A 24,425-nucleotide genomic window follows, 5' to 3' on the forward strand; every position below is an offset into this window, starting at 1 on the left:
ATTTCTATTTCATATGTATGACAGAAGGAATTATTAAGTAGTGGATAGCCTGTGCCCTTTCTATAAAGAAAATATGAAATTATTTCGAGATATTTTCAATCAAAAAGATTTTTATTCGTATTAATATTATATTTATGAAACGGAATAATTCCGTTTAATGCAGAGGTATTTCACCCCAATTAAAATGTTATATTTATTAATAAATAAAAAAAAACAAATTAGAAAGAAAGAAAAAAATTTCAATCGGAACAACGAGCGATGACTAACGTCACATGTTTCATGTGGTGTCAGCGCCCATTTAAAGCGTCATTTTGTTTTTCTACAGATTACGTTCGTCACGTTTAATGGAAAAATTGTCAACATCGAGAACGCCCTTTGCTCCTAGTGTTCACGCGCGAGATATCAGATAATGCAAATCGTTCGTTCTTAACCTTGGTCAAAAAAATTTGACCTGACTAAGCGGACAACCGTTGCACCGAACACGTTATCATTGTGGAATGCAAGTTCGTATAAAAAGAAAAATTGAAGGCAACCATAAATTGTGTGGCTGGGAGGTTTATAAGTCGATGAGGTGGCTCTTAAAGAAGTGGTACTTGTCTACATTTAAATTGTGAGTAGTGTCTAATGTACATGTATATATATTATTTAAATGCACTAATAATTTATTAGACTTTTTGAGAATTTATTTTTGCTTTTATTTTTAGCATTCTTTATTACTCGCTTTATATAAATCAAGAACTTTCTAGTAGAAAATAATTGTACGTATATATAAATATATATATATATATGTATATATATATATGTATATATATATATGTGTGTGTGTGTATTTTATCAATGATTTAATTTTATTCTTTTTTCAGCTTATCACATTAATGTGTATTCTTTTGAAAAATCTTTAATTGATGATTTATGTTAGCTTCGTTACAGTTGGCCAAAAATGACAAATCCAGCAGAAAGATTAAATTATTCGCAAGATAGTAGTAGCGATACAGAAACTGATTATAAAGAGACAGATCCAAGAGGACAACAAAGATTATACCAAAATAGATTAAGGTAAAATATTCATCATCAAAATATGGAACATAGTGCTCTTTGCAAATTCAAAATATTGAGATATTTTATTATAATAATAATTCCATTTTCATATTATACTTTTATTTACAATCAATTCAATTATTATATAAAATATTTGAGATTTGAACACGCATACATATGTGTGCATATATATATATATTATATATACACATATATATACATATACATATACATATATGTGTGTGTGCGTGCGTGGTGTGTATGTGCGTATATATATGTATATGTATGTGTACATATATATATATATATATATATATATATATATATACTGATAATAGAAGTAGCCTATACTATCTCATTTCTTAAATGATAATATTTATAGACTTGTAGCATGCACATTTGGTACTTTAAACTTGTTACATGCATGTCTCACATTCTTTAAATTATAAACAAACTACTCATCAATATCTGATGTTGGATCAGTAGTAAATAACAGTACAATAAAACAATAATATGTGTAATTATGAGAATACATTCATGAATTTAGTCAAGCTTTCAAGAAAGACAGTAAACTAATTTTATGCAAAGATAAATTATATTACAATTTGTAACTCATTATTTTGATTAACGAAGAGATATTACTGTGTGAAGTTGCCTCATACAAAGCTTGTCTTTTAGATATACATTTTGTGCTGATACATTTCTCATTGGCATGATGTAGCCACCATTCACACCACATTCATATTTTCTTAGTTGAATTTTCTTTAAACGTGTTCACATCATCTTATTAAAAAACTTAAATTAGTTTAAAATCAGTCAGTAAATGTCACTCGATGCTTGTCATTGGTAGCAAACATTAGTAAGGAAATGTGGTTGTTTTGCATGTAGTTGTGGTGGTTCGTCCAAACCAAAACCTTGTCTGGTACAGAGGGATGGAAGCAACGATCGACACTGCCATTCTTATAATTCAGGCAGACATGGCACAAATATAAATCAATCAAGCAGGTAATGCACAGAGGTAAAATATAGAGATCATTGGTAGCGCTTGTTTTTTTAGAAGTTCACTTCCTTATGGACATTGCTTCGTATTATTACATTATAGAATATAGAAATCAGATATTTCTCTATTTCAATTTTTCATAGATCATACATCAACTATTTTTTCATTTTCATATAAGTAAAAACAGTCCACACCTTGTATTCTATAAGGTAGGTTTCTCTATTACTTTATTGTGTACCCAATGATGCTTTATATGTTTATTATCCTAATTTTTAGTTGCATCGGATTATTATTCCTTTTTTATCTATAGAAAACGATTATAACATAATCTTCTTATTTCTGTAGACTCCGTTCTGGAGTTGGGCTTGGAAAGAGTCAACAAAACCAAAGTAGAGATATTATACCATGCAACAGTTCTGCTACAGAGGCTAGCATTCCACAAGGTAGCGATGAACGAATAACATTGATCGTCGATAATACGAGGTAAATTCAGAACTATGTTATATTTGTTTAATATAAATAAAAAAACGTACATGATATAACCGATATATAAATTCATTTTAGATTTATCATAGATCCAGCTTTATTTACTGCACGCCCCAATACAATGTTAGGACGAATGTTTAGTTCTGGTGTTGAATATGCTCAGCCAAATGAACGTGGAGAGTACAAAGTTGCCGATGGAATATCGGCTATGGTTTTTCAAGCTATTCTTGAATATTACAAAGGTGGAATAATACGTTGTCCTCCTACGGTTACCGTACAAGAATTACGCGAAGCTTGCGACTATCTTCTCGTTCCGTTTAATGCAAATACAGTAAAGTGTCAAAATTTAAGTAAGTTTATCGTTTTTGAACTATTGCAATAATTAATCAACATAAATAGAATATAGCCTTCTTGAATTGTTTTTTTTTTTTCGAACTGCTTTATTATAGGAGGATTATTACACGAATTATCTAACGAAGGTGCACGCTGCCAATTCGAAAGGTTCTTAGAAGATCTGATGCTGCCTTTAATGGTAAATAGTGCACGTAGAGGCGATAGAGAATGCCACATCGTTGTTTTATTGGAAGATGATATAGTCGATTGGGACGAAGAATATCCACCGCAAATGGGAGAAGAATATTCGCAGAGTAAGTGTTGAATATTAAATTCGTAACAAAAAGTAATTTTGATACCGAGGAGCGTGTTATAATATTTTGTTTCTCTCATGCAGCCGTCAATAGTACAGCTATGTACAGATTTTTCAAATACATCGAAAATAGAGACGTAGCTAAGCAAGTGATGAAAGAGCGTGGCTTGAAAAAGATACGTTTAGGAATCGAAGGTTATCCTACTTATAAAGAAAAAGTTAAGAAAAGGGCTGGTGGTCGTGCCGAAGTCATTTACAATTACGTTCAAAGACCATTCATACACATGTCTTGGGAGAAGGAAGAAGCAAAAAGTCGTCACGTTGATTTCCAATGTTTAAAATCTAAATCAGTTACGAATCTCGCAGAAGCCACTGCCGATCCGGTATTAGACGCCGGAGGAAATCCAATAAATGCTCTTTTGCAAGCCGCAGAACCGGTGCCTCAACCAGAAGCGGCACTGCCAATGGGTTCCGACGGTGATGTTGAAGGCGGCATAGGGTTGCCTGCCGATCAAGACCTTGGACCTTTACCACCCGACGAGTTATCATGAGCCTCATTCGTTTTACGTATGTACGTTCTTTGAAAGTGAATATATATATATATATATATATGTATATGTATATATATATAATACGAGGTATGTTTCTTATATGCGATATTGATTGTGTTATTCAAAATACACCGTGTCCTTTCGATTCGCATCGATATAAATTTTTCCCATTTTGTACTATTAATAAAGTTTACAATGCGATTTCTCAATAATCTTTTCTAATTCTTTGTATATATATTTTCTTTTTTTTCTTTTTTTTTTGTTTTGCCATTTTATTCTTTAGGCTCTTAAGGTTCTTCTCAAGGATAAGAAATGTTATATTACATGACCATTCCAAGACCATTCCAAAGAAAACCAAAGTCCTTTCTTTCCAAATATCGAACCTAATTAAGGTGAGATTCTTTTAATATTATCATTAATCCTTTAATAAATCCTTATAACTTTGAAATCACACGTTCATATATGTCTATATTTTTTTTTTAGGTTTTATTACATTTTTTCTTTGGCAACAAAATCAATTGTTGCTTAACATGTTAGTGTTTGATAAATGTTTCTTTTTTCTAAATACAAATTATACATTATATACTTAATCTACAGCAGAGATAGTATATGTCGGTATACTAATTATAACTTGGATTATTGTACCACACGTACTATATATGCTATACTATTTGTACCAAGTATAAATGAATAATTTATATTATCATTAATATCATTATTATATTAAACGTAAGTTATACCTAATATAGTGTATACTTTAGTTTACACTTTACTAGTGTATACTTTAGTGTATACTTTAGTTAGTTATACCATAATAAACTAAAACTAAACTATAACTATATTGTACAATATATACTATACTATAACAAGTATATATAATTTATATTTTTTTAATACAAAAAAGAAGAACTTGTATCATATAAAGAATTAAAATAAGTTTTAATTACTTTACCAATTCCCTTACTATCATAGGAATCTATCTTATCAATCGTCCTTGATACATTCTCCACTTCCGTTCGCCAAAAGAGTGAAGAAGTAAGGTCGGTAACCGTAGAGTATCGGTCGGTATTAAACATCATCTTGGAGGACCAACAACCCCGAAAGGAAAACCGGAAGTGAATCTGGTTCGACAAGCAGCCTCGGTGGCTATACGAAAACGTGCGGGAGGAGGTGAAATTTTCGAAGGTAGTGGAGCAACGAAGAAACGCAGGCGCTGATGCGATCAATAAACGGTCCTCCTACAGTCGAGGGCAAGAAATCAGTAGCGTACGAGTACGCGATCGCCTAGGGTGGGTGCGCGCATTTGTTGTAGGACGAGAGACTTACGAAAACAGTGGGCCACCACCTTCCGGTGCGTGCGGGCGGTGTGAAAAACGAGCTGCCAAGTAGTGAGGGTTGCAGACTAGGCGGCTCGTTCAGCAGCATGCAACCACCACCTAGAAAAGTAAGCTAGTTAATCAAAAATCCTATCTCAAATTTTATCTTCATTTATCTTTTTCTTTTTCCTTACTCTTCCTTTATATACAGCTATACATCTCTCTCTCTCTCTCTCTCTCGCTCTCTGCTTTTTAAAATCAACCTTCACCCTTATAACCATCGTCATACTCAATGAACTTTACCGAATTTCCCTACTTCTTGCGCATACTCAGCTTTCTATACTTTTCATAGTCACTTCCTTAACCGATAAAACTTAGCCGATATGCTTAGTTATCTTTCTTTCCTTCTTTCTTTCTTTCTTTCTTTCTTTCTTTCTTTCTTTTTTTCTTTCTTTCTTTCTTACTCTCTTTCTCTCTTACCCTTTCTATCTCTCTGTATATCGATCTTCGACGTCACCGTACGCAAAAATCGACGTAAGCAGCGCCTCGACGGCACCACGATGAGAAAATCAATGCATGCTTCGGCGCACGTTTACGAATCTATGCCAAATGATCGTAGTTCCGTAGGTAATCGGGGCAAGGACCCGTGGATATGCTGTTATGAAATCAAACAGGATCAACCTACGTGAAAGATGTTGCGTAAATGCTCGTATAGAAAAATATCAAAAACGTTCTTATTCTTCAATGCTTCCCCAATCCTTTAATTTCTGACCCACTTTGCATTATCATCCGTCATATCTGTCGATGTTTCGATCTTTAATGATATCATCTAAGTACGAGTTTCGTGATTATTTCATTTTGATAAGATAACATTTAATAGATCGAGATATCTTAGGAATTGTAATAGAAAAGTTATCGTTCTATTGGATCTAAGTTCTATCTATGTATGTCGAATCAGTTTTTAGCTACCAAGGACGAATCGTTTTATCGGAAAAGAATTCTGAAGCTTTCATAGAAAAAAGATGGAAAAAAATTATTAATATTAATGGAAAAGTTAAAGTTTTCTTTTTAATAAATTCATTATATTCTTTCATATTTTTAAAAATAGACAAAACTTTTTCATATAATTTTTTACTCCAGAAACTTTTCTTATAATCTCAACTATTGTTCTTACTGCTAGTATGTAAGAATGTAAGAAGAATTAGGAAATTTAGTGCATCGTCGGTCGCGTTACGTAATCGGTATATATCCTACACTTATAGTTTCTTAACATGAAAAATTCAAACATCCAAAGATAGTTTTTAAATTATCCCGATGTATTGATCTTCTAGGGAAATTATGCAAAATTTCTTAAGAATGTACACACAGAACAGGCTGCAAAATTGCAAGCAAAAAATCAACATGAGTGCGATTTGCTGGAAGATATTCGGTGAGTTCAATGGGAACGGAACTTATTATTAAATAAAAAGACGTTTAAATATTATTACATAATTAGACAACATGTTAATTTGATCAATCAAAAACTTGTTTCAGTAATTTTACAATTAAAAAATCCGCGATCGAAAAGTCATATTCTGAGGTAAGTTTAAAAAGTATTTCGTTATGTCATGAAAAAAAAAAAAAGAAAAAAAAGAAACAAATAAATTACGTTTCAAACGTGATCAAATGTTTTATGCGCGAATATATTATAATCAAAATATTTCAGGCATTACTCAAAATATCTTCCGCATATTTGAATAAAAAGATACCAAACATTCCGGATCTCAAGGTTGAAGGGGGAGATGAAAAATGGTACAGTATTCCAATGATCTAATACTCATGATTGGTACGGGAAATTAAATACGTGGGAAACATTATAAATTATAGGAATATGTGGAATGTATGGAGAACGGTACTTGAGGAGAACGAAAAACTCGCGAGAGCTCGTTTAGCAGCTGTTGAAGTTTTTCAACAACAAATTGCCGATAACGCAAAAAGTTTAAAAATGCACAAAATTCAAATTTCAAAAAAGGTACATTTTAATAAGGGTATATATATACCAAAAAATATGTGTGTGTGTGTGTATGTGCGCGCGCGCATAGTATACAATATTATTCGAGTAGACACAATCTTTTCTTTTTTATTTATCTTTTAGGCAATCGACCAATTATTGATAGTACAAAAAGAATTACAAGCCTGTGTACAAGATGTTGATAAAACGAAAAAATTGTACTTCGACGAAGAACACAGTGCTCACGATGTTCGAGATAAGGCGAAAGATATAGAAGAAAAGTATGTGTCTAGAATTGTTTATTTATACTATATACTTCAATTTTGATTATTTATTGCATTTATTTATTATTATATTATATCACATAGATTAAAGAAAAAGAAGGGTTCCTTCTTTCAGTCAATAACGTCACTGCAAAAAAATAGTGCTAAGGTAACATTAAATTATTTGACCTGTCTGAAAATAATTTAAACAAATGATGTATTATACAAATTTGTATTATAAATTAGGTAAGCTCAAAACGCGATGCTTTGGAAGAAAAATCAACAGGAGCTCGTAATGATTATCTACTTAGTCTTGCTGCTGCCAATGCTCATCAGAATAGATATTTTGTAGTTGATTTACAATCTACTATGCAAGTAAGAATACATAACTTTTCTTCTTCTTCTTTATAGATATTTTTCCATCATTAGTACGTTGTTTTTATACAAATGAATTTTCTAGTATTTGGAACAAGGCGTTTACGATAAAGTAGCTGAATATCTAACTCTTATGGGTCGTACAGAACTTCTTACATGCCTGGCAACGCAAAATAGTTTTGGCAAAATTCGCGATCAAGCTCAACAGGTACGATTGATATTACATACACTCACGTATGATGTACGCGTTGTGTATAATATCTTTGCAAGACCAAACTCGAGAGTTACATAACGAGATTTTTTTTAAAAGATTGATCTAATAATGTACTCATCCAACATATTATTTCGAAAAGAGAAAGAGAGAGAGAGAGTGAGAAAGAGAAAGAGTAATTCGTTACACGTTTTTACTTTTCAATAAACAAGAAACCAAGAGTAGTTATTTTTTACTTTTTCGATAAAAATGAATCTATAAGTAGTGTTTATTATTTTTTCACAGAAGATCTTGCTATGTACGTACGTGTGCGTATGTCTATATATACACATATATGAATATACTATGTATATAAATGAATTACTAATTGCAGTTAAGTGTATGGTCTTACAGGGATATCCTGTTTAAGTTACATTTATGTACATTACCCATGTAATATTTGCAGTAAAGGATTTACATAGGTGTATGGGTATGATGTCGTTGAAAATTATGTTAAAAAGGATTTTAAATTAATATCGATTTTTTTATAGCTCACTAGGGAATATAATATACAATGCTGCTGCCTATATTATCCTGTATTAAAGCAGCACATACAATATGAATTTGAACCTTGCGATAGTGATCCGGTAGATAGGTTCGTATCATATTACTGAGATCAAATAAAATTCTTATGTAGATCATGATAATCAAATCAAAGTGGATTGTTTTTTACAACAGGATAACTGCTGATCATGCTGCTGCTACTACTTTGGGTAAAGAAGCACGTCGCTGGTCGACGAGAATCGCTCGTGAAGTGGCTAGTATACGAGAAAATAATCGAAAATTACAAGTGCTTCAGCAGTTGAAGGAATCTGGACAAAAGGTAAAGAAAAGCCTTTTTGTTTATTATAACGACATAGATCTATAAAAAGACGTGTTAATTAAAATTTATTTTATAGACTGATCCTAGCGATCCGAACGGCCCTGATGTAGATACAAAAATGGATGAATTAAAACATAGTATTCGTCGGGCAGAGGTATTATTTAATATCACATAAAATTTCTCATTTTCTTATATATACATACATACACATGTATATATATATATATATGTGTGTGTGTATGTGTGTATATACATATACACACACATACATGTATATATATATAAATTTTCGGTTGATAGACGGCGAAATTAAAAGCAGAGGCAAGAATAGAATGTCTTCGACATGGCGGAGGTCGGTTAAACAAAATAATTGTTGAGTAAATAATAGAAACAAAAAAAAAATTCAAAATTAATTTAAAAATGTTATTTTTTTGTTCGTGTAGTGAACGTCGACGAATGGCTTCAAGAGGCTGAAACGTTGAGTGTCCAAGATATGCCAAGATCGGCCAGTTCTTTGTCAGTTAGAACTGATGCATCTGGCGCAGGGGTAATAATAAAGAATGTTGTAGCAAAAACGAATCATAATAGAACCGTTCTGTCTTACACAAAAATACTTTCAAGCAGGAGCATCCTTCCTCGGAGTCGTTCTACGATAGTGATGGCGATGGCGGTAGTGATTTAACGACAGTAGAAAGACCTGGTACTCGTAATGCATCACAACAAGAGGAAGAGATTCAAGAAGAAAGACAAAGGCACGACAGCGAGGAGGTTGATGGTAAGTATCCGTCATTATGAACTCTGTAGGAAATAAAGAAATAATGTCTTACCGTGTTTCAGCTATACTCGAGCAAGAGAAACAACGGATAGAGCAATTAACTGCTGGTTGGGACGATCCAATGTCTGTTGATTGGATAAACGAAGAGAAAGATGAACAAGTAGAAACTCAAGAACCTGCTCCTGTTCAACAAATATACAAATGCACGGCATTATATTCGTATACGGTGAATAAGACATTTTGTAATAATCCTTTTTTAGTTCATTCTTTTTACTTAGAGAATCGATCCTCTCGTTAGGCACAAAATCCAGACGAGTTGTCGATCGTCGAGAGCGAACAACTCGACGTTGTTGGCGAAGGCGATGGAGATGGTTGGTTGAGGGCACGAAATTATCGCGGGGAAGAAGGTTACGTACCACAGAATTATTTGGACGTTGAAAGAGAACCGGATACGTCTGGCCTTTCTTCTCAAGGGCCTAGCCTCGTCCAACAAATATCCTTCTCTTCTGTGGATTATACTTTAGACGATCACGATGCCGTTGATCCTGATGCTAATTTACAGCCCGCTATAGAACAGCAAGGCGAACAAGAGGCCATAATGCAAAATCATATAAGTGGTAAGTTATTGTAAAAAGATATATGTCTTTTTAATTTTCATACGAATCGATGCATTATCTAATGATCGAGTTAATTACAGATATCGATCAATATTGTATCGCTCTTTACGATTACGATGCTACGTGCGAAGAAGAACTTAGTTTCCTCGAAGGTGATATTGTTAAAGTACTTAGAAAAGAACCGCATGATGTTGATGATGGCTGGTGGGAAGGAGAATTACGAGGATGCCGAGGATTATTCCCGTCTCTTGTTGTCGAACCATGTGCTCCCGATGGTTCACCTTTGACTCCTCAGGTTTGAAAATCGATATCTCGACAAACGTATAAATGAACGAATATATCTTTGATGAAAGAATTTTGACAATTTTCTTAATTTAGGAGGATATGACACCACCGAGTTCTGCTCCACCTGTCTTTACACCGCCCGAAGTGCCGGAATTCTTGCTGGAACAGGAAGCCGCACAATTTATTTCAAATGGTAAACATTTCTCTCTTTTTCTTTTGCCTTTTATAAATACCGCGATAAGAAAAAATGATGAAATACTTTCAATATCGTTTAATTCAGAGATTTCCGATGATAAAACTGAAGAAGAACAAAGTGGTTTTGTGATAAATTTAACAAGGGGTCAAAAGGAACATTACGGCTCACAATTTGAAGAGGAGAAATCCGAGCCACCTGGAATAATCGGTAAGAGATTATTGTTAATGGATCTATAAAATCACATATTTGTATATTTAAGAAAACTTATATAAAAAGGCAGTATGATTTATTCGAATCTTACTATCCTAGTTGTGGAAGCATTCGAAGATGTGGAAGATAAGGTAAAGATACTCGCTTTAACGAGCATATGAATAAAATTGATTCAAATGTAGGAAATTCTGCGAAAATAACTGTATAATATTTTTAATTTATTGTTGAACGTTAACGGCGAACGTTTTTTTTCTGTTTTTTTTTGTTTCGTTTCTCTTTTTTTTTTTTTCTTTTTCAAACAGACTACTGCTGGCGAAAAGGAGGAACAATTGTCGGAAAATGTAACGGACGATACTGCAGAAAATGTGAAAGAAGACTTTGGATTGGGTGTCGCACAAATTGTTATTACAGCAGCTACTCCAATGGAAGAAGTTGAACATCCGTTTCCAGGAGTAAATGAAAATACGGATGATACGGTGAAATCAACGGAAAGTTCTGAAGCAGATTTACCGTCAAGCGTTACTACAGATATGAATGAAAGCGACTGCAAGGAAGCTACTGTCATTATGAACGAACACGATGAACAAGAAGTTACAGAAGTTGCAGAGGATATTGAAGAGAAATCAACGGTAGATGACTTGCCAACAGATTCGGCGCCATTTCCATTGAGTAGTAGCTCTGGTAGCGAAGCAGACTCAACGTCCGGCCCGAGTACAGCAGATAACTCTCAGTCAATTCCATCACGAGGCACCGTAATAGATGCACAGGAAGCAGAAGAGATTGCTATTATACTTGAAAAGGTAGTTTGTGGTGGGAGGGCAAGTATTCCTGACGAATTACAACCTGACCAATTAGAAAAGCTTCAAAATTTAAAAGAATCGAATGCCTAGGAATGACTATACCTCGGAGATACCGATTATCCTGCCTTAACAAATAAATGGGCTCTTCCAAAAAATCATCAGAACAAGTTCCAGCATTTGTTGGAGTTTTGGAAATCTCCCGAGGTTATTGGGAAAAAAGACTAATGAATTAACCAAACAACCAAAGATTTTTATGTTAATACAACGTACACAACTCTTTTGCTAGGCAACACTCTAGTAACATATATAAATCAAGAAGTTGCGACTTTTGCAATTTGCGAGGCATTTATGTACAGTTGTAAGGTAACAAAAAGAATTGTCGATATCTGTAATAGAAAATCTTTTGGTGGTTCATGTACATTTTAAGAGAATATAATGGTGTTGCATGTATAAGAGACAATTGTTTTATTTAACATGTTCATAGATGTGTATATATATATATATATATATATATACATACATACATATATATATATATGTATGTATTTATCATAAAAAAATTATTACAGTAGCCCTATCCAATGTGCATTGTTTATCTATAAATAGCATGTGTTTAGATACAAAGATCCTTAAACTTAAGCTGGCATTCTGAGAGCACCATCCAACCTTATTGTTTCTCCATTTAAAAGTGGATTTTCGATTATATGTTGTGCCAGTTGTGCATATTCATCAGGTTCACCTAATCTTTGAGGAAAAGGTATCATTTTGCATAAAATGCTACGTACTTTCTCCGGTAAAGTTGATAGTAATGGTGTATTAAATAATCCAGGTGCAATAGTAACAATACGTATACCCTGTTTACACAAATCACGCGCGATTGGTAAAGTCATTCCAACGATAGCACCTTTACTGGCAGAATATGCTGCTTGTCCTATTTGTCCTTCGTATGCTGCCACACTTGCTGTATTAATTACAACACCACGCTCACCATTTTCGTTAGGTGTATTTTCGCCGATAAAGCCAACGGCTAATCTTATCACATTAAAAGTTCCAATCGTATTCACTTTAATGACTCTCTCGAAATCATAATATTCGTGTGGTTTATTTTTATTAAAATTATATGTCTTATAAGCGATTGCTACTCCTGCTGCATTTACAACTGCAGTTAACTTGCCAAACTTTTCCTTGGTTATATTTAGAGCATTCTTTACATCTTCTTCCGAAGTGACCTACAAAAATATACGTCTCATATAAAATTAATATATGAAAATTATATTATGTAAATGCTATAATTAGATAGAGCTTTAATAAATGCAAGATTAACTTATAATCTTACATCGGTTGGTACAAATACAGCCTGATTTTTCAACTGATCGGCTAATTCTTGTCCTTTCGAATTAGGAAGATCTACAATTGTAACTTTTGCACCTTCTCTGACAAATCTTTGTACAGTTCCGCGACCGAGACCAGAGGCTCCACCGGTTATTAATGCTACCGTATTCTGAAATGTTTTTTAATTTGATATATTTATTCAATTACCTTATTAGAAACTATTACATTCTAATATATAATTATAGAATCTAATCTATATGTCTATTTGTTACAGCTGTTATATACTTTGTATAACCTTTAGTGCAACAAACTTGGTGCTAAAACAAATATTTTACGATAATACGTTTTATACAATTATGTATCTTTATTAAAATATGTACATAAATGTGGAGAAAAATATACTTTAAAATAAAAATAATGTCTAATGCTCTGTATTCTGATTGTTGTCATTTTAAACGCACATCGTATAATTTGAAGTTAACTATAATAATTTTAATTGCTATCAATTGTTAACAATAATTCCCAAAATAATTACCTTAAGCATTGTAGACGTTTAAGTCAAATTAAGATAAATTCTAAATGAACTACACTCAGATGCGAATAAAAAGGAAGAGATTGAGTAAATTGATTAGACTCAAAATACTAATGAATCGAATAATTGTAAGATATGAACATTCACTCGTACGTCGTGTTTGTCTAATAGTACGGTTTACAACTTCTCATAATCCCACAACAGATAGCCTATAATAAAAAAAATAATCTGTATAAATCACTTAAACTTAACGTACAGGAAAAAAAAAATGTATGCTACATAATATCAAGAAGAGAACAAAGTAATTATTTTTTTTAAATCTTTGAAGAGAATTTAAAAAGAAAAATGAAAAGTTTAACTTGAAAAATCATGATTGAAAGAACATAATCTGGTGTTCATCATTAAGTGTTTTATTTTCAAATATATTAGCTTTTTTCTCTCCTTGATAAATATACCATTGTTTAACGGTAACAAATATATTTTTGAATACAAAAAAAAGAACGAACAAACGATTAACACATCATAGAAATTTTTATATGGACATAATTAGATTTGAAAATAAACGATCAAATAAATAGCAACAAATTCAAAATGTTTACATAAGTTGTAAATTGCAAAAGGAAATTTACCACGTTAGTGATGGATTTTTAATTAACCAATCAGTAAGAGCGATGGATTAAAGCCTATTCCATCTCACTAATAACAGTCCTTATATCTTTTTCGTATCGATGTAAAGAGCATTTCGTAATACTCCGAACATCTTTGCAACAAAGAGTGTAATTATGAATCGTACGTGGCGCACCCTAGCGTCGAAAGGAGGCAAAATAATAGCGCCATTTTGTTCAGTACCCGTTGGACGCGTATGTGTCGCGCTTCGTCGTCGCGTAGATTTACATGGCGCGTGTCTTTAATGACTGTCAACAGAAATAATAATAATTTTTGCTATTCGGTCACAGTTGCGATACGGTCGTGAGTGGGTAGTGTTGTTTCAGAATGAAGGGGATATATTCGATAATAGGTGTGTTCTTTGTGTAGTATAGCAAAGGTGAGAAGAACTTGAGAAAATTTCAACAGAGAGAAGGATAAAAGGAGAAGGACTACGAATGTCTGGACGATCCTAACAGAAAAAGAAATGGATCGCAAAAACGTCTATCATTGGGACGTTGAAAGAAAAGCGATCTTCAGAATGATTCACGAAAAATTATCATCTCGGGAAGAAGCACTCTTCGTGCAGGTAAAGAAAAAGGGATTGGGCATTAAACTCATCGAATCGATAAAGCGTCCGTCACACGCACGGACACACTTGCGCGTGTAGCAGCGCGCGCGTACCCGCTTGCGCTCTCACTCCTTCGACGCGTTCCCCTTTCTTTTTTTTTCTTTCTCCGTCTCTCTTTTTCTCCCTCTCTGTTTTTTTTTCTTTTTTTGTCCTCCCACGAGACCGCTGATTCGTCCGTCGTAAGTCGCTCGGTAGCCGGAAGGGGTCGATGCCATGCGATGCCTATGTTTTTTATTCCTCGAATACGACATGGCCAGGTTACGTATTGAACGTACTATGACGCTTTTTATTTTCCATGCGTTTACACTATCTTTTAATTGAACCCAAATTTCATCTCTTTTTTTTTCTTTTTTTCTTCCTGTTTAACACCATCGTCCATTTTCTTTCCTTTCCTTTTATTATTATTACTATTATTATTATCACTATTATTATTATTATTATTATTATTATTATTATTATTATTATTACTATTACTATTAATATTACTATTATTATTATTATTATTATTGTTATTATTATTATTATTATTATTATTATTATTATTATTATTATTATTATCGCTGTTCTTTCTATTTTCCTATTCATTCGATTTAAATTTATTTTTATAATCAACGTTCTTCAACTTGTTTACAAATATTATTATGAATGACAATAAAAAGATATGCACTTTTAAGTTAACTCAGTCGATTGTTCGTAGTTTGTTATTATTAGTTCTACAGTTGATTAGATCGGTACCTCATAGATCGAAATTCAAGGCTGATGTTGAAATGGCCGCGACGTTACAAAAGAAAGGAAAAGTTTAAAACTCGAAAATTTTATGAAGATTTTTAACGATTAACATTATTCTTTTTTTTATCGCCTGTCCTGTTTTATTGTAACTAAAGTCAAATCGTTAAGTAATAAGATGACCACGATGTTATATATCGTAATAATAATAAGTTCTTGGGGTTGGATTCGATGATGTTGAATATTACGAAGTAGGCTTCGCATTGCGATCACCGGCTTTATCGAGTGATTTCAATGCACGGATGTAGAACAGAATTATGATACATTGCATTCTTGGATAGGAATATGTTTCGTTCTTCGTGATAACAGCCGATTATTTATTAAAGAAATATTACGATTACGAACAATGTACAAGTCCAAAGTATTTATGAATTATATCATATTAGATAAATTATAGATGCATATGTATAAAATAATGTAAATATTATAATCATTGAAAGTTACAATTCATAATAAATAATATATATTAAAAGGAAAAAATGTTAAGAAATCTCTGTTATACATTTTCATTCTTTAAAATGTATTTGATTAATATGAATAACCATTTGAATTTTGACAGTGTATTATCTTATTATAGCTTTTTTTTTTTTTTTTGTTTATCATTCCTCTATTCCTTTTCAGGATTAGAATATCAATTCGCAGACAATAATGCGTACTCCTGCTGAAGCCGAAAAGATATCCCAACCTGAGATGTTTAATCTTGAGTCTCAGGAACCAGTCACTTCATCCGAAGTGAGCCAAGTCATCTTATCCACTTCTCATCCAGAGGCACACATATTTACGAATAGGTGTGAAAAATACATTACACTTTAATGTTAATATAAGATGAAGAAAATAATTTGATAAAGAGTAGCTTGTTATTTCTAATTTGTAATAATTAATTAAGTTTACATATAAATCTTTCTCTTTTCTATGATCTTATTTATATCTTATCTATATATGATATCGTTTAATATTATTTTCAAAATTATTATAAATATACAAATTGATATGCGTGATGAAATGTATATATATATATATACATTTATATATATATATATACATTGTGTCAGATGAAATTTGTTTTTGAAAATTTTTGCGTTTAAACCGAATGAAGAGTCACATGTTTTGTTGTAAATCAAACTTAATTGAGTGAGAGAGAGAGAGAGAGAGAGAGAGAGAGAGAGAGAGAGAGAGAGAGAAAGAGAAAGAGAGAATGAACGTTAGCCCTCTGTCGGCAGATTGTATCAGTTTATCTCACGCTTCGGTATGTTTGTGTGTATGGCGTTTATCTTGTATTACTTTGTACATATTTTCTCGGCCCGAATCTACTTCCTTTTGTCAAGTGCGTGGAGAAATAGATCGTAAGGTGTTGTTTTTATCCGGCGTACGAAACGTTGGCCTTTTGATGCATGTATCACGAATAGCACAATGGTTCTCGCGCGGTTTTTTTCCAAGAAAGTGCAAGTACAGCCTGATGTAGTCGTCGCCGTCGATATACCAAAGAACGTTGATACAAAGAGGTGAGCTCGAAAATAAATTTAATAGGGTTGGACGAGCTCTTAGTAAATAATTCCTCTTTGATACGCGATTAAAAATGAAACGATAGAATTGTAATGATATATTTTACAAATCGACGATCGTCGAATAAAATGAATGTCGTCGACGTTTCACGAATAACCTACACATACAAAATAGTAGATCGATCAGATAAGGACGGTACAAAATCTACCGTATCGTTTGATCTGTCAAGAAAGTTCGATGTTTTTTTTATCTTTTTCGGTTCTCTTATCTAAATGAAATTATCCTTATAACGTGATTAAAATGTCTCTTGTCATTATACAACGACGATTCATTTATAATGCAGCATTATTAATGACTGTTATTCGTTGTATTGTAAGAGTCGTCTCGTGCGCGAGTACACAGCTCGTGCACGCGATGCGTACGACGTCACGAAACGTGACGTGCATACGTGAGCATGTATGGAGCGGTAGGTAGAATCTGAAGTCTTTTAGAATTCTATGAACTATGCTAGTGGGTAGAAATTCTTTTTAATCGAAAGGGAACAATAACATTCTTTGTCACATGCGTTTGAAATAATATAATATGGTATATATTTGACAATATAACTAGAAATAATTTATGATTATGCTTTAGCATGCTATGCATTCAGGAAGAGTTAGGTCAACTAAGTGGAATCGCAGGAGGACCAATTATTAATGATACGCAAGTTCAAATACACAATAGCAATCAAACGAATTCGGACAGCAACAGTAATTGTAGCGAGTTTGCAACCAAATGTACCTCAGGATCTGTTAGTTTAGACGCTCAAAGATCGAGCTGGGTCGAAGGGATATTAGGATGTATGCGACCTGTATGGACTATGCTATCAAAGGCTGCTGTCAATGAAAAGATTAAAGGACATCAAAGTGAGCATCTTTTTTATGTCTCTGTTATGCGTGTATATGACCGCGAAATATCACAACTTACGATGACTAGCATTGCATATGAATGGACATATTATGTAGTAATGTATACAAACGCATATAATACAAATGCTATAAATTATATATTTTATTATAGCCGATGATTGGGAAATACCATTTGAATCTATTAGCGAACTTAAATGGTTGGGTTCTGGAGCTCAGGGAGCAGTTTTTAGCGGTAAATTGAACAAAGAGGTAGTAGCTGTTAAAAAAGTAAGAGAACCACGAGAGACTGATATACGGCATTTACGAAAATTAAATCATCCGAATATAGTACAATTTAAGTAAGCTGATTAATTAAAAAAAAAATATATATATATATTTGTTATATCTTAAAACTTTTTATATATAAAAGTTTTTATAGAAATATTTGAAATAAAATCCTCTTATATCTATTCTAATGCGTCGTAATATTTTTAGGGGAGTGTGTACACAAGCACCATGCTATTGTATAATTATGGAGTTTTGCCCATATGGACCTTTATATGATTTATTAAGAGCTGGAGAGCCAGTCCCACCTTCCAGATTGGTATCTTGGTCAAAACAAATTGCAGCAGGGATGGCTTATCTTCATTCACATAAAATTATACATAGAGATCTCAAAAGTCCAAAGTAAGCCTTTTGTATTAAATTCTATCTATAATGTTCCTTCATATCAATATATTTTTGTAATACTATTTTGTGTTACAAAGTGTTCTAATAGGTCAAGGTGAGGTCGTGAAAATCAGTGATTTTGGTACTAGCAGAGAATGGAATGAGATTAGTACCAGAATGAGTTTTGCTGGAACTGTTGCATGGATGGCTCCAGAAATAATTAGAAATGAACCTTGTTCTGAAAAAGTTGATATATGGTCTTACGGCGTCGTACTTTGGGAATTATTAAGCGGAGAAATACCTTACAAAGATGTTGATTCTTCTGCTATTATTTGGGGCGTAGGAAACAATTCTCTTCATTTGCCCATTCCAGCGAGTTGCCCGGAAGGATACAGATTACTTGTGAAACAGTGTTGGTCAGCTAAACCTCGTAACAGACCTTCCTTTAAACATATTGAAATTCATCTTGGAATTGCAGCTGTGGAAGTGCTCTGTACAAAATCTGATGAATATTTTAAATCTCAAGTAAGATTAACTTTATAATCAATATTTATAGATTCAATTTCAATCAAATTAAATCAAATAAAATGACAATTTTAATTGCAGCAATCTTGGAAAAAAGAAATAAGAGTTCATATGAAACAGATGCAATCAAATAGCTCTAGTAGTCCTCGATTCGAGGCCGATTTAATTAGACGAAGGGAAGATGAATTAAGGCACGCTCAGGATATAAGAGAACATTATGAACGTAAACTTGAACGTACTAATAATCTTTATTTGGAATTAAGCGCTGTATTACTGCAACTGGAACAGCGTGAACGAGACGTGATAAAGTAAGATATATTTATTGACAATTTTTACATTGAGAAACAATTCACGTTAAACCATTCAAACGTTTTTCTTTTCCTTTATGTCACATTTGTAGAAGAGAACAACAATCGGGATATAAGCAATGTAAAAAACGTCTTGTACATCCACTTTTGAAAGCACAGGAAAGATTATATCGCAGAAGAAATCCCACAATACAGTTCTCAACCTCTTCAACTCCTACTACACCGTCGTCTCCTGTTGATTATCCATTAAGCCCTGCTAAAGCAACCACTTTTACACAGTTGAACGAAGCGAATCAACCAGAAACTGTATTAGCATCGAATAATAATAATTTTAAGCAATGGAAATATAGACATCGAAGAGTTGGATCTGGTTGTGGTGCAAGCTGTAGTCCAAGATCGAGTCCTCATCGTGAGAGAAAGGTAGACACAATTTTATGGGGTGGGGGAGTATTATTTATATACTTAATATTTACATACTTATAATGCATTCATAAGTGTCTTATTAATTTGAAGTAATTCTGTTATATCAAAAAAAAAAAAAAAAAAAAAAAAAAAAAATATGTAGAGTGCCTCATAATATAGGAATAGTGAAGGCGTACCATTTATTCCAGAGCAACGAAATAATGGCGAGACTGGTTGACAATCAGACTCAAACAGACTTAATGGATATAAGTGGAAACGTTGTGAATTCCATTAAAAATTCAATGAATTCTTCAATGACAGAAAAATCTTTAATAGATGGTATCGATAAACAGTCTATGGCCGAACAATCTATAGAATATTTCAATGGGAATCCAATTTTGTCTGAAACTCATTGTAAAATGCAGTCTAGTTCTTGTTCTAGTCCAGACCATGAGCATGAAAATAATACGAATGGAAATGAACGATTAGCAGACTGCAGTGACGATGATAATCTTGAGACTCTCGGTAGAAAAGTGACGGAAATTATAAATGCTAATCGTCTTATTTCACCTATGGATAATGGAAATTGTGATGAAGTAATAAAATCACATAGGTATTAACAACTTTTAATCTTAGATATTATCTGTGATTTTATTATGTTATTTCATAAGCAGAAGTCAATAAAATAAATGTTTTGTTTTGTAGCAGAGCTAAAGATGAGCCTACGAAACTGCCAGCGAACTATTGTTCCGTCGCGAGTACATTAAATATATCACAAGAACAGTCTGAGAATAGAGTAAGGTCTTGTTCGGAATTTGTAAATACTCTATGCGATCGTGAAGAGGATGATGCTTGCGAGGAAAGTTGGTCTGATGAAGAAGGAGAAGACCCAAATTATACTTATAGTTATACTCTTAGACGTAGAAGGTACGTTCATTTTTAAAATAAATTATATCCAAATGGAAAAGTCCGTGTGATCTCGAAGTCAATAGAAATATTTATCTACATTTTCAGTGTTGCAAGAAGGCCAATTGGTCCAGGTTGTAGATTAAGAAGATTTAAACAAGCAACCGTTAGAATAGAAGGAGTATTGGCCTCTGACGAGGAGAATACTTCAGAATATTCACATCCTCCGTCCAGTCAATCCTCTACATTAGAAAGTAATCCTGACGTTCAAAGGGTCCTTCGCAATATTCATCATTCACAAAAGGTAAATTTAAAGATAAATATAAACGACTATATTTTACATGGTCAATTGAAAATTATAAATTTAAGTCATTTTACATTTAATGTATTCATATCGTTTAACAATTATTTAGAGAAAAGGAATACATGATGGATCGGATTCTTCGAGTCAATCGGAAACGGATGAAGTCAGTGAGATTACTATTGCATCTCAACCAAACAATGCTAACATAATAAGGTTGAAAAGTAATATATAGAGTTCGTATTAGTATCATTTTTACATCTCATTTAAGAATGATTTCCAATATATAATGTCACCTGCAATATTGGTCATTTAAGTAATCATATTTCATCTATTCTTATTTTTTTACAGCTTATATTACGTATTCCAGATGCTTGTCTATTTCAGGGTATATATTTCTTAGATTGTATCGGCCATGCATAATTTCTAAGTAAAACAAAATCTATATAATTTCATATATATCTATAGATTATACAAATAAGATCGTAATAAATAGAAATAACAAATATGCATACAAATATATAAAATAAAATCAGGACAGGAATTTGAATTTTTATTAAGTTTTACCATGTTTGTTAAATTTTACAATTTTGAAAAAAATCAATACATTTATTCAATTCGTTCAATTCTTTTTCTACAATCGATAATTCAAATCAAAGCTATGGGGGTGTATTTATTTAGCAATTGAATATTGAGACATCTTTTTTATATCATAGATATAGATCATATATAGAAATTTATGTATTTAGTGCATCAGGTTGAACGCATTAACAATGTATAACATTATGATTTACTATTGATGATTTACTATCAGTAAATCATCAATTCGTCAATTCATCTTGTTCCATGCAAGATCATTTCATTTCTTTATTATTATTTCCTTTATTTATAGTTCCTTTGTGTTGTATAATGTAAAATTGTACCTTTGTAAACGACGTGGAAATAATTTTTTGACATAAGTTCAACTGATATAAAGATACAATTATAAAAGTAGCTTTTCTTCTAGTATACCAAATAAACATTGTCTTTGGTAAGTCATAATCAGTAATGGTACAATGCGATAAGACTTTGGATTATATATCCTGTACAAATATCTGAGTGCATTAACAAATTGATCATTCCAGTAATTTGTATGATGGGTTTAACAAATTTATTTTGTATAAACTATTTAGAACAATATCACAATTTCATTATGAATAGCATGCGAAAGAAGTAGATTAAATAATAGTATGTTGCAAACGTTTTGCATAGGAGCAGAGGTTTCACATTAAAACGGATAATGAAAGTATTTTTCACGAATAACGAAGAGAAAAACAAATGTTAACGATAATTAGGTAATTAACGTGACACGAGTACTGATGGCCATTTGTATAAAGCGCGTCAATTTATATAAATTCGAAAAGATAGTTGCTATATATATATATAGAGATATATGAAATATAGTCTTTCAAAATAATTCCTGAAACATAATATGGCATCTAATAGAATTTTGATTATTCGAAATATTACATTTAAGTGTATAAACAAATTGAAAAGAACTTATAATAAAGTATTATTATTAATTTAATTAAAATATTTGTATATTTTCAATTTTTTAAAAATAATGATTGAAAAAATGATTTCCTTTATAAATGCAATAACATGATAAAGTTGAGTATTGTCATTGAATTTGATTATCCGAAAAAATGCTTCATTTAAAAGAAATCAATCCCGTAGTAGTTTCGGATAATCGAAATTCTAGGTATATGTTCTTACATGATTCTAAATTTAAAGAAACACCAATATAAAATGGAAAAAGAAGAGATAAATATAAAAAGAGAGAATAAATAAGAGCTGATAAAAGCAATATATATGTACAATTGTCATTAGAGATATAACGCGCGGGTGACATATTCAATATTAGATATATATATACGCACACAAATACACACACACACACACACACACACACACACACACACACACACACACACACACACATTGTACTTAATTGTTTATACTCATTCTGTTTCCCAAAGCAGATAATTCAAGCATTTTTCCTAATTTTTAGTCATTAGATCTTCGTTAGAACGAAATAATGATTCTTATATATATATATATATATATATATATATATATATATATATAAAATATATATATATATGTATATATATATAAAGTATTGAAATCCGTCATTTTAGTCTAGCTTACCATTTAAATAAATCATTTTATATAGAAAAATATAAAAGTCATAAAATCTGAGTTCAGAAACAAATTTTGATGATAGCGTTTAATTGTATTCTGACGATATACTCATTCTGTCAAATTACAAGCAATGAAATTATTACGCAGCTCTCTTATGCGCGTCTGACTGTAAAATATAGTTTACTCTATATTTTACAACGTAATATTTCGCATCCATCTATTGTACCTGCTTTGAAACTCAGATTGCCTTAATGACAATTATTATATGTCTGTAAATATGGACAATACAATGTAGATTTAAAAGAATAGTACTTTAAAATAATAGGCAATGTATTGATGTGCTCAATTGATTAAGATGATTTATAAAGTGTGTAGAGGTATACTTTGTATAAGAATTATATATGTTGTATTCAACATATTTATGCTGATACCTACACACATGTGAGTGTGTACATTATCCCTTTCCATGCATTGGCAGCTAATTTGATTAAGTCTATTATTCTTTGATAATAGAAAAATGCTACACAAAAATTAATGTTATGTATAATAAAGTTCATTAATACGGCCTAACATGCGTGACTTTGTGATTTAATTACTATTTTATTAAACTAACATTAATTTAAACATTTTTAAGTATATCATTATATGGTACATATACATTATACGTATTAATTTAGAATATTATATATCCAATATTACTATAAGAATATTGCAAAAAGTACCTGAGAAACAAAAGGATTTTTTTTTTATATCTATATAAAAAATACAACGGTAGTTGGTATTTTGCAATTAACAATTCTTCTAAACATTTATAGAATCATTGTCATTGTCTCATTCTTTCTATTTAGGGAAATTTTTAATATTTTTATCTGTTGATATGAAAAAAAAGAAGATAAAGAAAAAAAAAGAAAAAAAAAATAGAGAAAACGATAATTATCGAACAATGCATCATTATATTTTATTCTAAATAACACATTTTTTATATTCATAATATCCATTCTCTTTACGAATCTTTTTTATAACATTTAACAACGATACATGTATACTTTTGAAACATTTAAAATATAATTTGTATAATTTTGAAACATTAAAATATAGTTTGAAATTGTTTGTTAACTAAAATTGATAATTAATACGTTGATGTATAGTATATTATTTTTAAGAAGTCATACGCAATATAAATTAAGTAAATA

General features: G+C 31.8%; 4 protein-coding genes and 1 long non-coding RNA gene across 22 annotated transcripts; 3 read left to right on the plus strand and 2 right to left on the minus strand.

Annotated features, from left to right (window-relative positions):
* Positions 1–9: 9 nt before the first annotated feature.
* On the plus strand, positions 10–4,829 carry LOC124430224 (BTB/POZ domain-containing protein 10). 11 transcript variants are annotated; one of them, XR_006943686.1, is made up of 10 exons: positions 10–165; positions 326–610; positions 931–1,056; positions 1,927–2,043; positions 2,384–2,521; positions 2,603–2,874; positions 2,974–3,171; positions 3,255–3,741; positions 4,005–4,113; positions 4,694–4,815. XR_006943686.1 is itself a non-coding variant. In XM_046976495.1 (9 exons), exons 2-8 carry the CDS (start codon positions 498–500, stop codon positions 3,719–3,721), a joined length of 1,431 nt encoding a protein of 476 aa, XP_046832451.1. In that variant the 5' UTR covers positions 10–165; positions 326–497; the 3' UTR covers positions 3,722–3,741; positions 4,694–4,829. The 11 variants fall into 11 exon arrangements, 7 of the variants coding, with proteins under 7 accessions (XP_046832451.1, XP_046832452.1, XP_046832450.1 ...); XR_006943687.1 differs by having other exon boundaries at positions 3,255–3,737; XR_006943684.1 differs by lacking the exon at positions 4,694–4,815 and adding an exon at positions 4,205–4,616.
* Positions 4,818–6,362, minus strand: LOC124430229. The gene is made up of 3 exons (XR_006943688.1): positions 5,232–6,362; positions 5,048–5,157; positions 4,818–4,959 (listed from the first exon to the last, which is right to left on the minus strand). It is a non-coding gene; the product is annotated as an uncharacterized LOC124430229 (long non-coding RNA).
* LOC124430222 (protein nervous wreck) lies at positions 5,035–12,076 on the plus strand. 4 transcript variants are annotated; one of them, XM_046976486.1, is made up of 23 exons: positions 5,035–5,165; positions 6,369–6,466; positions 6,571–6,616; positions 6,743–6,828; positions 6,904–7,048; positions 7,172–7,308; positions 7,396–7,459; positions 7,537–7,665; positions 7,751–7,873; positions 8,407–8,510; positions 8,594–8,738; positions 8,815–8,892; positions 9,039–9,090; positions 9,182–9,285; positions 9,360–9,513; positions 9,576–9,739; positions 9,812–10,130; positions 10,211–10,425; positions 10,509–10,608; positions 10,696–10,818; positions 10,921–10,952; positions 11,124–11,621; positions 11,712–12,076. In XM_046976486.1, exons 1-23 carry the CDS (start codon positions 5,145–5,147, stop codon positions 11,715–11,717), a joined length of 2,943 nt encoding a protein of 980 aa, XP_046832442.1. In that variant the 5' UTR covers positions 5,035–5,144; the 3' UTR covers positions 11,718–12,076. The 4 variants fall into 4 exon arrangements, with proteins under 4 accessions (XP_046832442.1, XP_046832440.1, XP_046832441.1 ...); XM_046976484.1 differs by having other exon boundaries at positions 11,124–12,076; XM_046976485.1 differs by having other exon boundaries at positions 9,363–9,513; positions 11,124–12,076.
* LOC124430227 (3-hydroxyacyl-CoA dehydrogenase type-2-like) lies at positions 11,851–14,259 on the minus strand. Of its 2 annotated transcripts, none has more exons than XM_046976502.1 (4): positions 14,115–14,259; positions 13,489–13,694; positions 12,958–13,122; positions 11,851–12,850 (listed from the first exon to the last, which is right to left on the minus strand). In XM_046976502.1, the coding sequence occupies exons 2-4, from the start codon at positions 13,495–13,497 to the stop codon at positions 12,257–12,259; spliced, it is 768 nt and encodes a 255-aa protein (XP_046832458.1). In that variant the 5' UTR covers positions 13,498–13,694; positions 14,115–14,259; the 3' UTR covers positions 11,851–12,256. The 2 variants fall into 2 exon arrangements, with proteins under 2 accessions (XP_046832458.1, XP_046832459.1); XM_046976503.1 differs by lacking the exon at positions 14,115–14,259 and adding an exon at positions 13,992–14,010.
* A 100-nt stretch (positions 14,260–14,359) lies between these two features.
* Positions 14,360–23,802, plus strand: LOC124430223 (mitogen-activated protein kinase kinase kinase 13). Of its 4 annotated transcripts, XM_046976488.1 has the most exons (13): positions 14,360–14,719; positions 16,169–16,335; positions 17,684–17,955; positions 18,110–18,296; positions 18,433–18,624; positions 18,705–19,131; positions 19,213–19,439; positions 19,532–19,859; positions 20,051–20,454; positions 20,547–20,768; positions 20,856–21,051; positions 21,161–21,284; positions 21,400–23,802. In XM_046976488.1, exons 2-12 carry the CDS (start codon positions 16,196–16,198, stop codon positions 21,281–21,283), a joined length of 2,718 nt encoding a protein of 905 aa, XP_046832444.1. In that variant the 5' UTR covers positions 14,360–14,719; positions 16,169–16,195; the 3' UTR covers position 21,284; positions 21,400–23,802. The 4 variants fall into 4 exon arrangements, with proteins under 4 accessions (XP_046832444.1, XP_046832445.1, XP_046832446.1 ...); XM_046976489.1 differs by having other exon boundaries at positions 20,550–20,768; positions 21,161–23,802; XM_046976490.1 differs by lacking the exons at positions 14,360–14,719; positions 16,169–16,335 and adding an exon at positions 16,606–17,049 and having other exon boundaries at positions 21,161–23,802.
* Positions 23,803–24,425: the final 623 nt, after the last annotated feature.

Source organism: Vespa crabro, chromosome 17, assembly GCF_910589235.1.
Source record: "Vespa crabro chromosome 17, iyVesCrab1.2, whole genome shotgun sequence".
Lineage (NCBI taxonomy): Eukaryota > Metazoa > Arthropoda > Insecta > Hymenoptera > Vespidae > Vespa > Vespa crabro.

Bases quoted from the DNA above. Each gene is read 5' to 3' on its own strand.
- LOC124430227 (XM_046976502.1), bottom strand. The intron at 12,851-12,957 runs GTAAGATTATAA...ATATTTTTGTAG, and splicing joins CTGTATTTGTACCAACCGAT to GTCACTTCGGAAGAAGATGT.
- LOC124430224 (XM_046976495.1), top strand. From the start codon at position 498: ATGCAAGTTCGTATAAAAAGAAAAATTGAAGGCAACCATAAATTGTGT. The intron at 611-930 runs GTGAGTAGTGTC...GCTTCGTTACAG, and splicing joins TACTTGTCTACATTTAAATT to TTGGCCAAAAATGACAAATC. The intron at 3,172-3,254 runs GTAAGTGTTGAA...TCTCTCATGCAG, and splicing joins GGGAGAAGAATATTCGCAGA to CCGTCAATAGTACAGCTATG.
- LOC124430222 (XM_046976484.1), top strand. From the start codon at position 5,145: ATGCAACCACCACCTAGAAAA. The intron at 6,617-6,742 runs GTAAGTTTAAAA...AAAATATTTCAG, and splicing joins TCGAAAAGTCATATTCTGAG to GCATTACTCAAAATATCTTC. The intron at 10,426-10,508 runs GTTTGAAAATCG...TTCTTAATTTAG, and splicing joins GTTCACCTTTGACTCCTCAG to GAGGATATGACACCACCGAG.
- LOC124430223 (XM_046976488.1), top strand. From the start codon at position 16,196: ATGCGTACTCCTGCTGAAGCCGAAAAGATATCCCAACCTGAGATGTTT. The intron at 16,336-17,683 runs GTGTGAAAAATA...ATTATGCTTTAG, and splicing joins GCACACATATTTACGAATAG to CATGCTATGCATTCAGGAAG. The intron at 19,860-20,050 runs GTAGACACAATT...CATTTATTCCAG, and splicing joins GTCCTCATCGTGAGAGAAAG to AGCAACGAAATAATGGCGAG.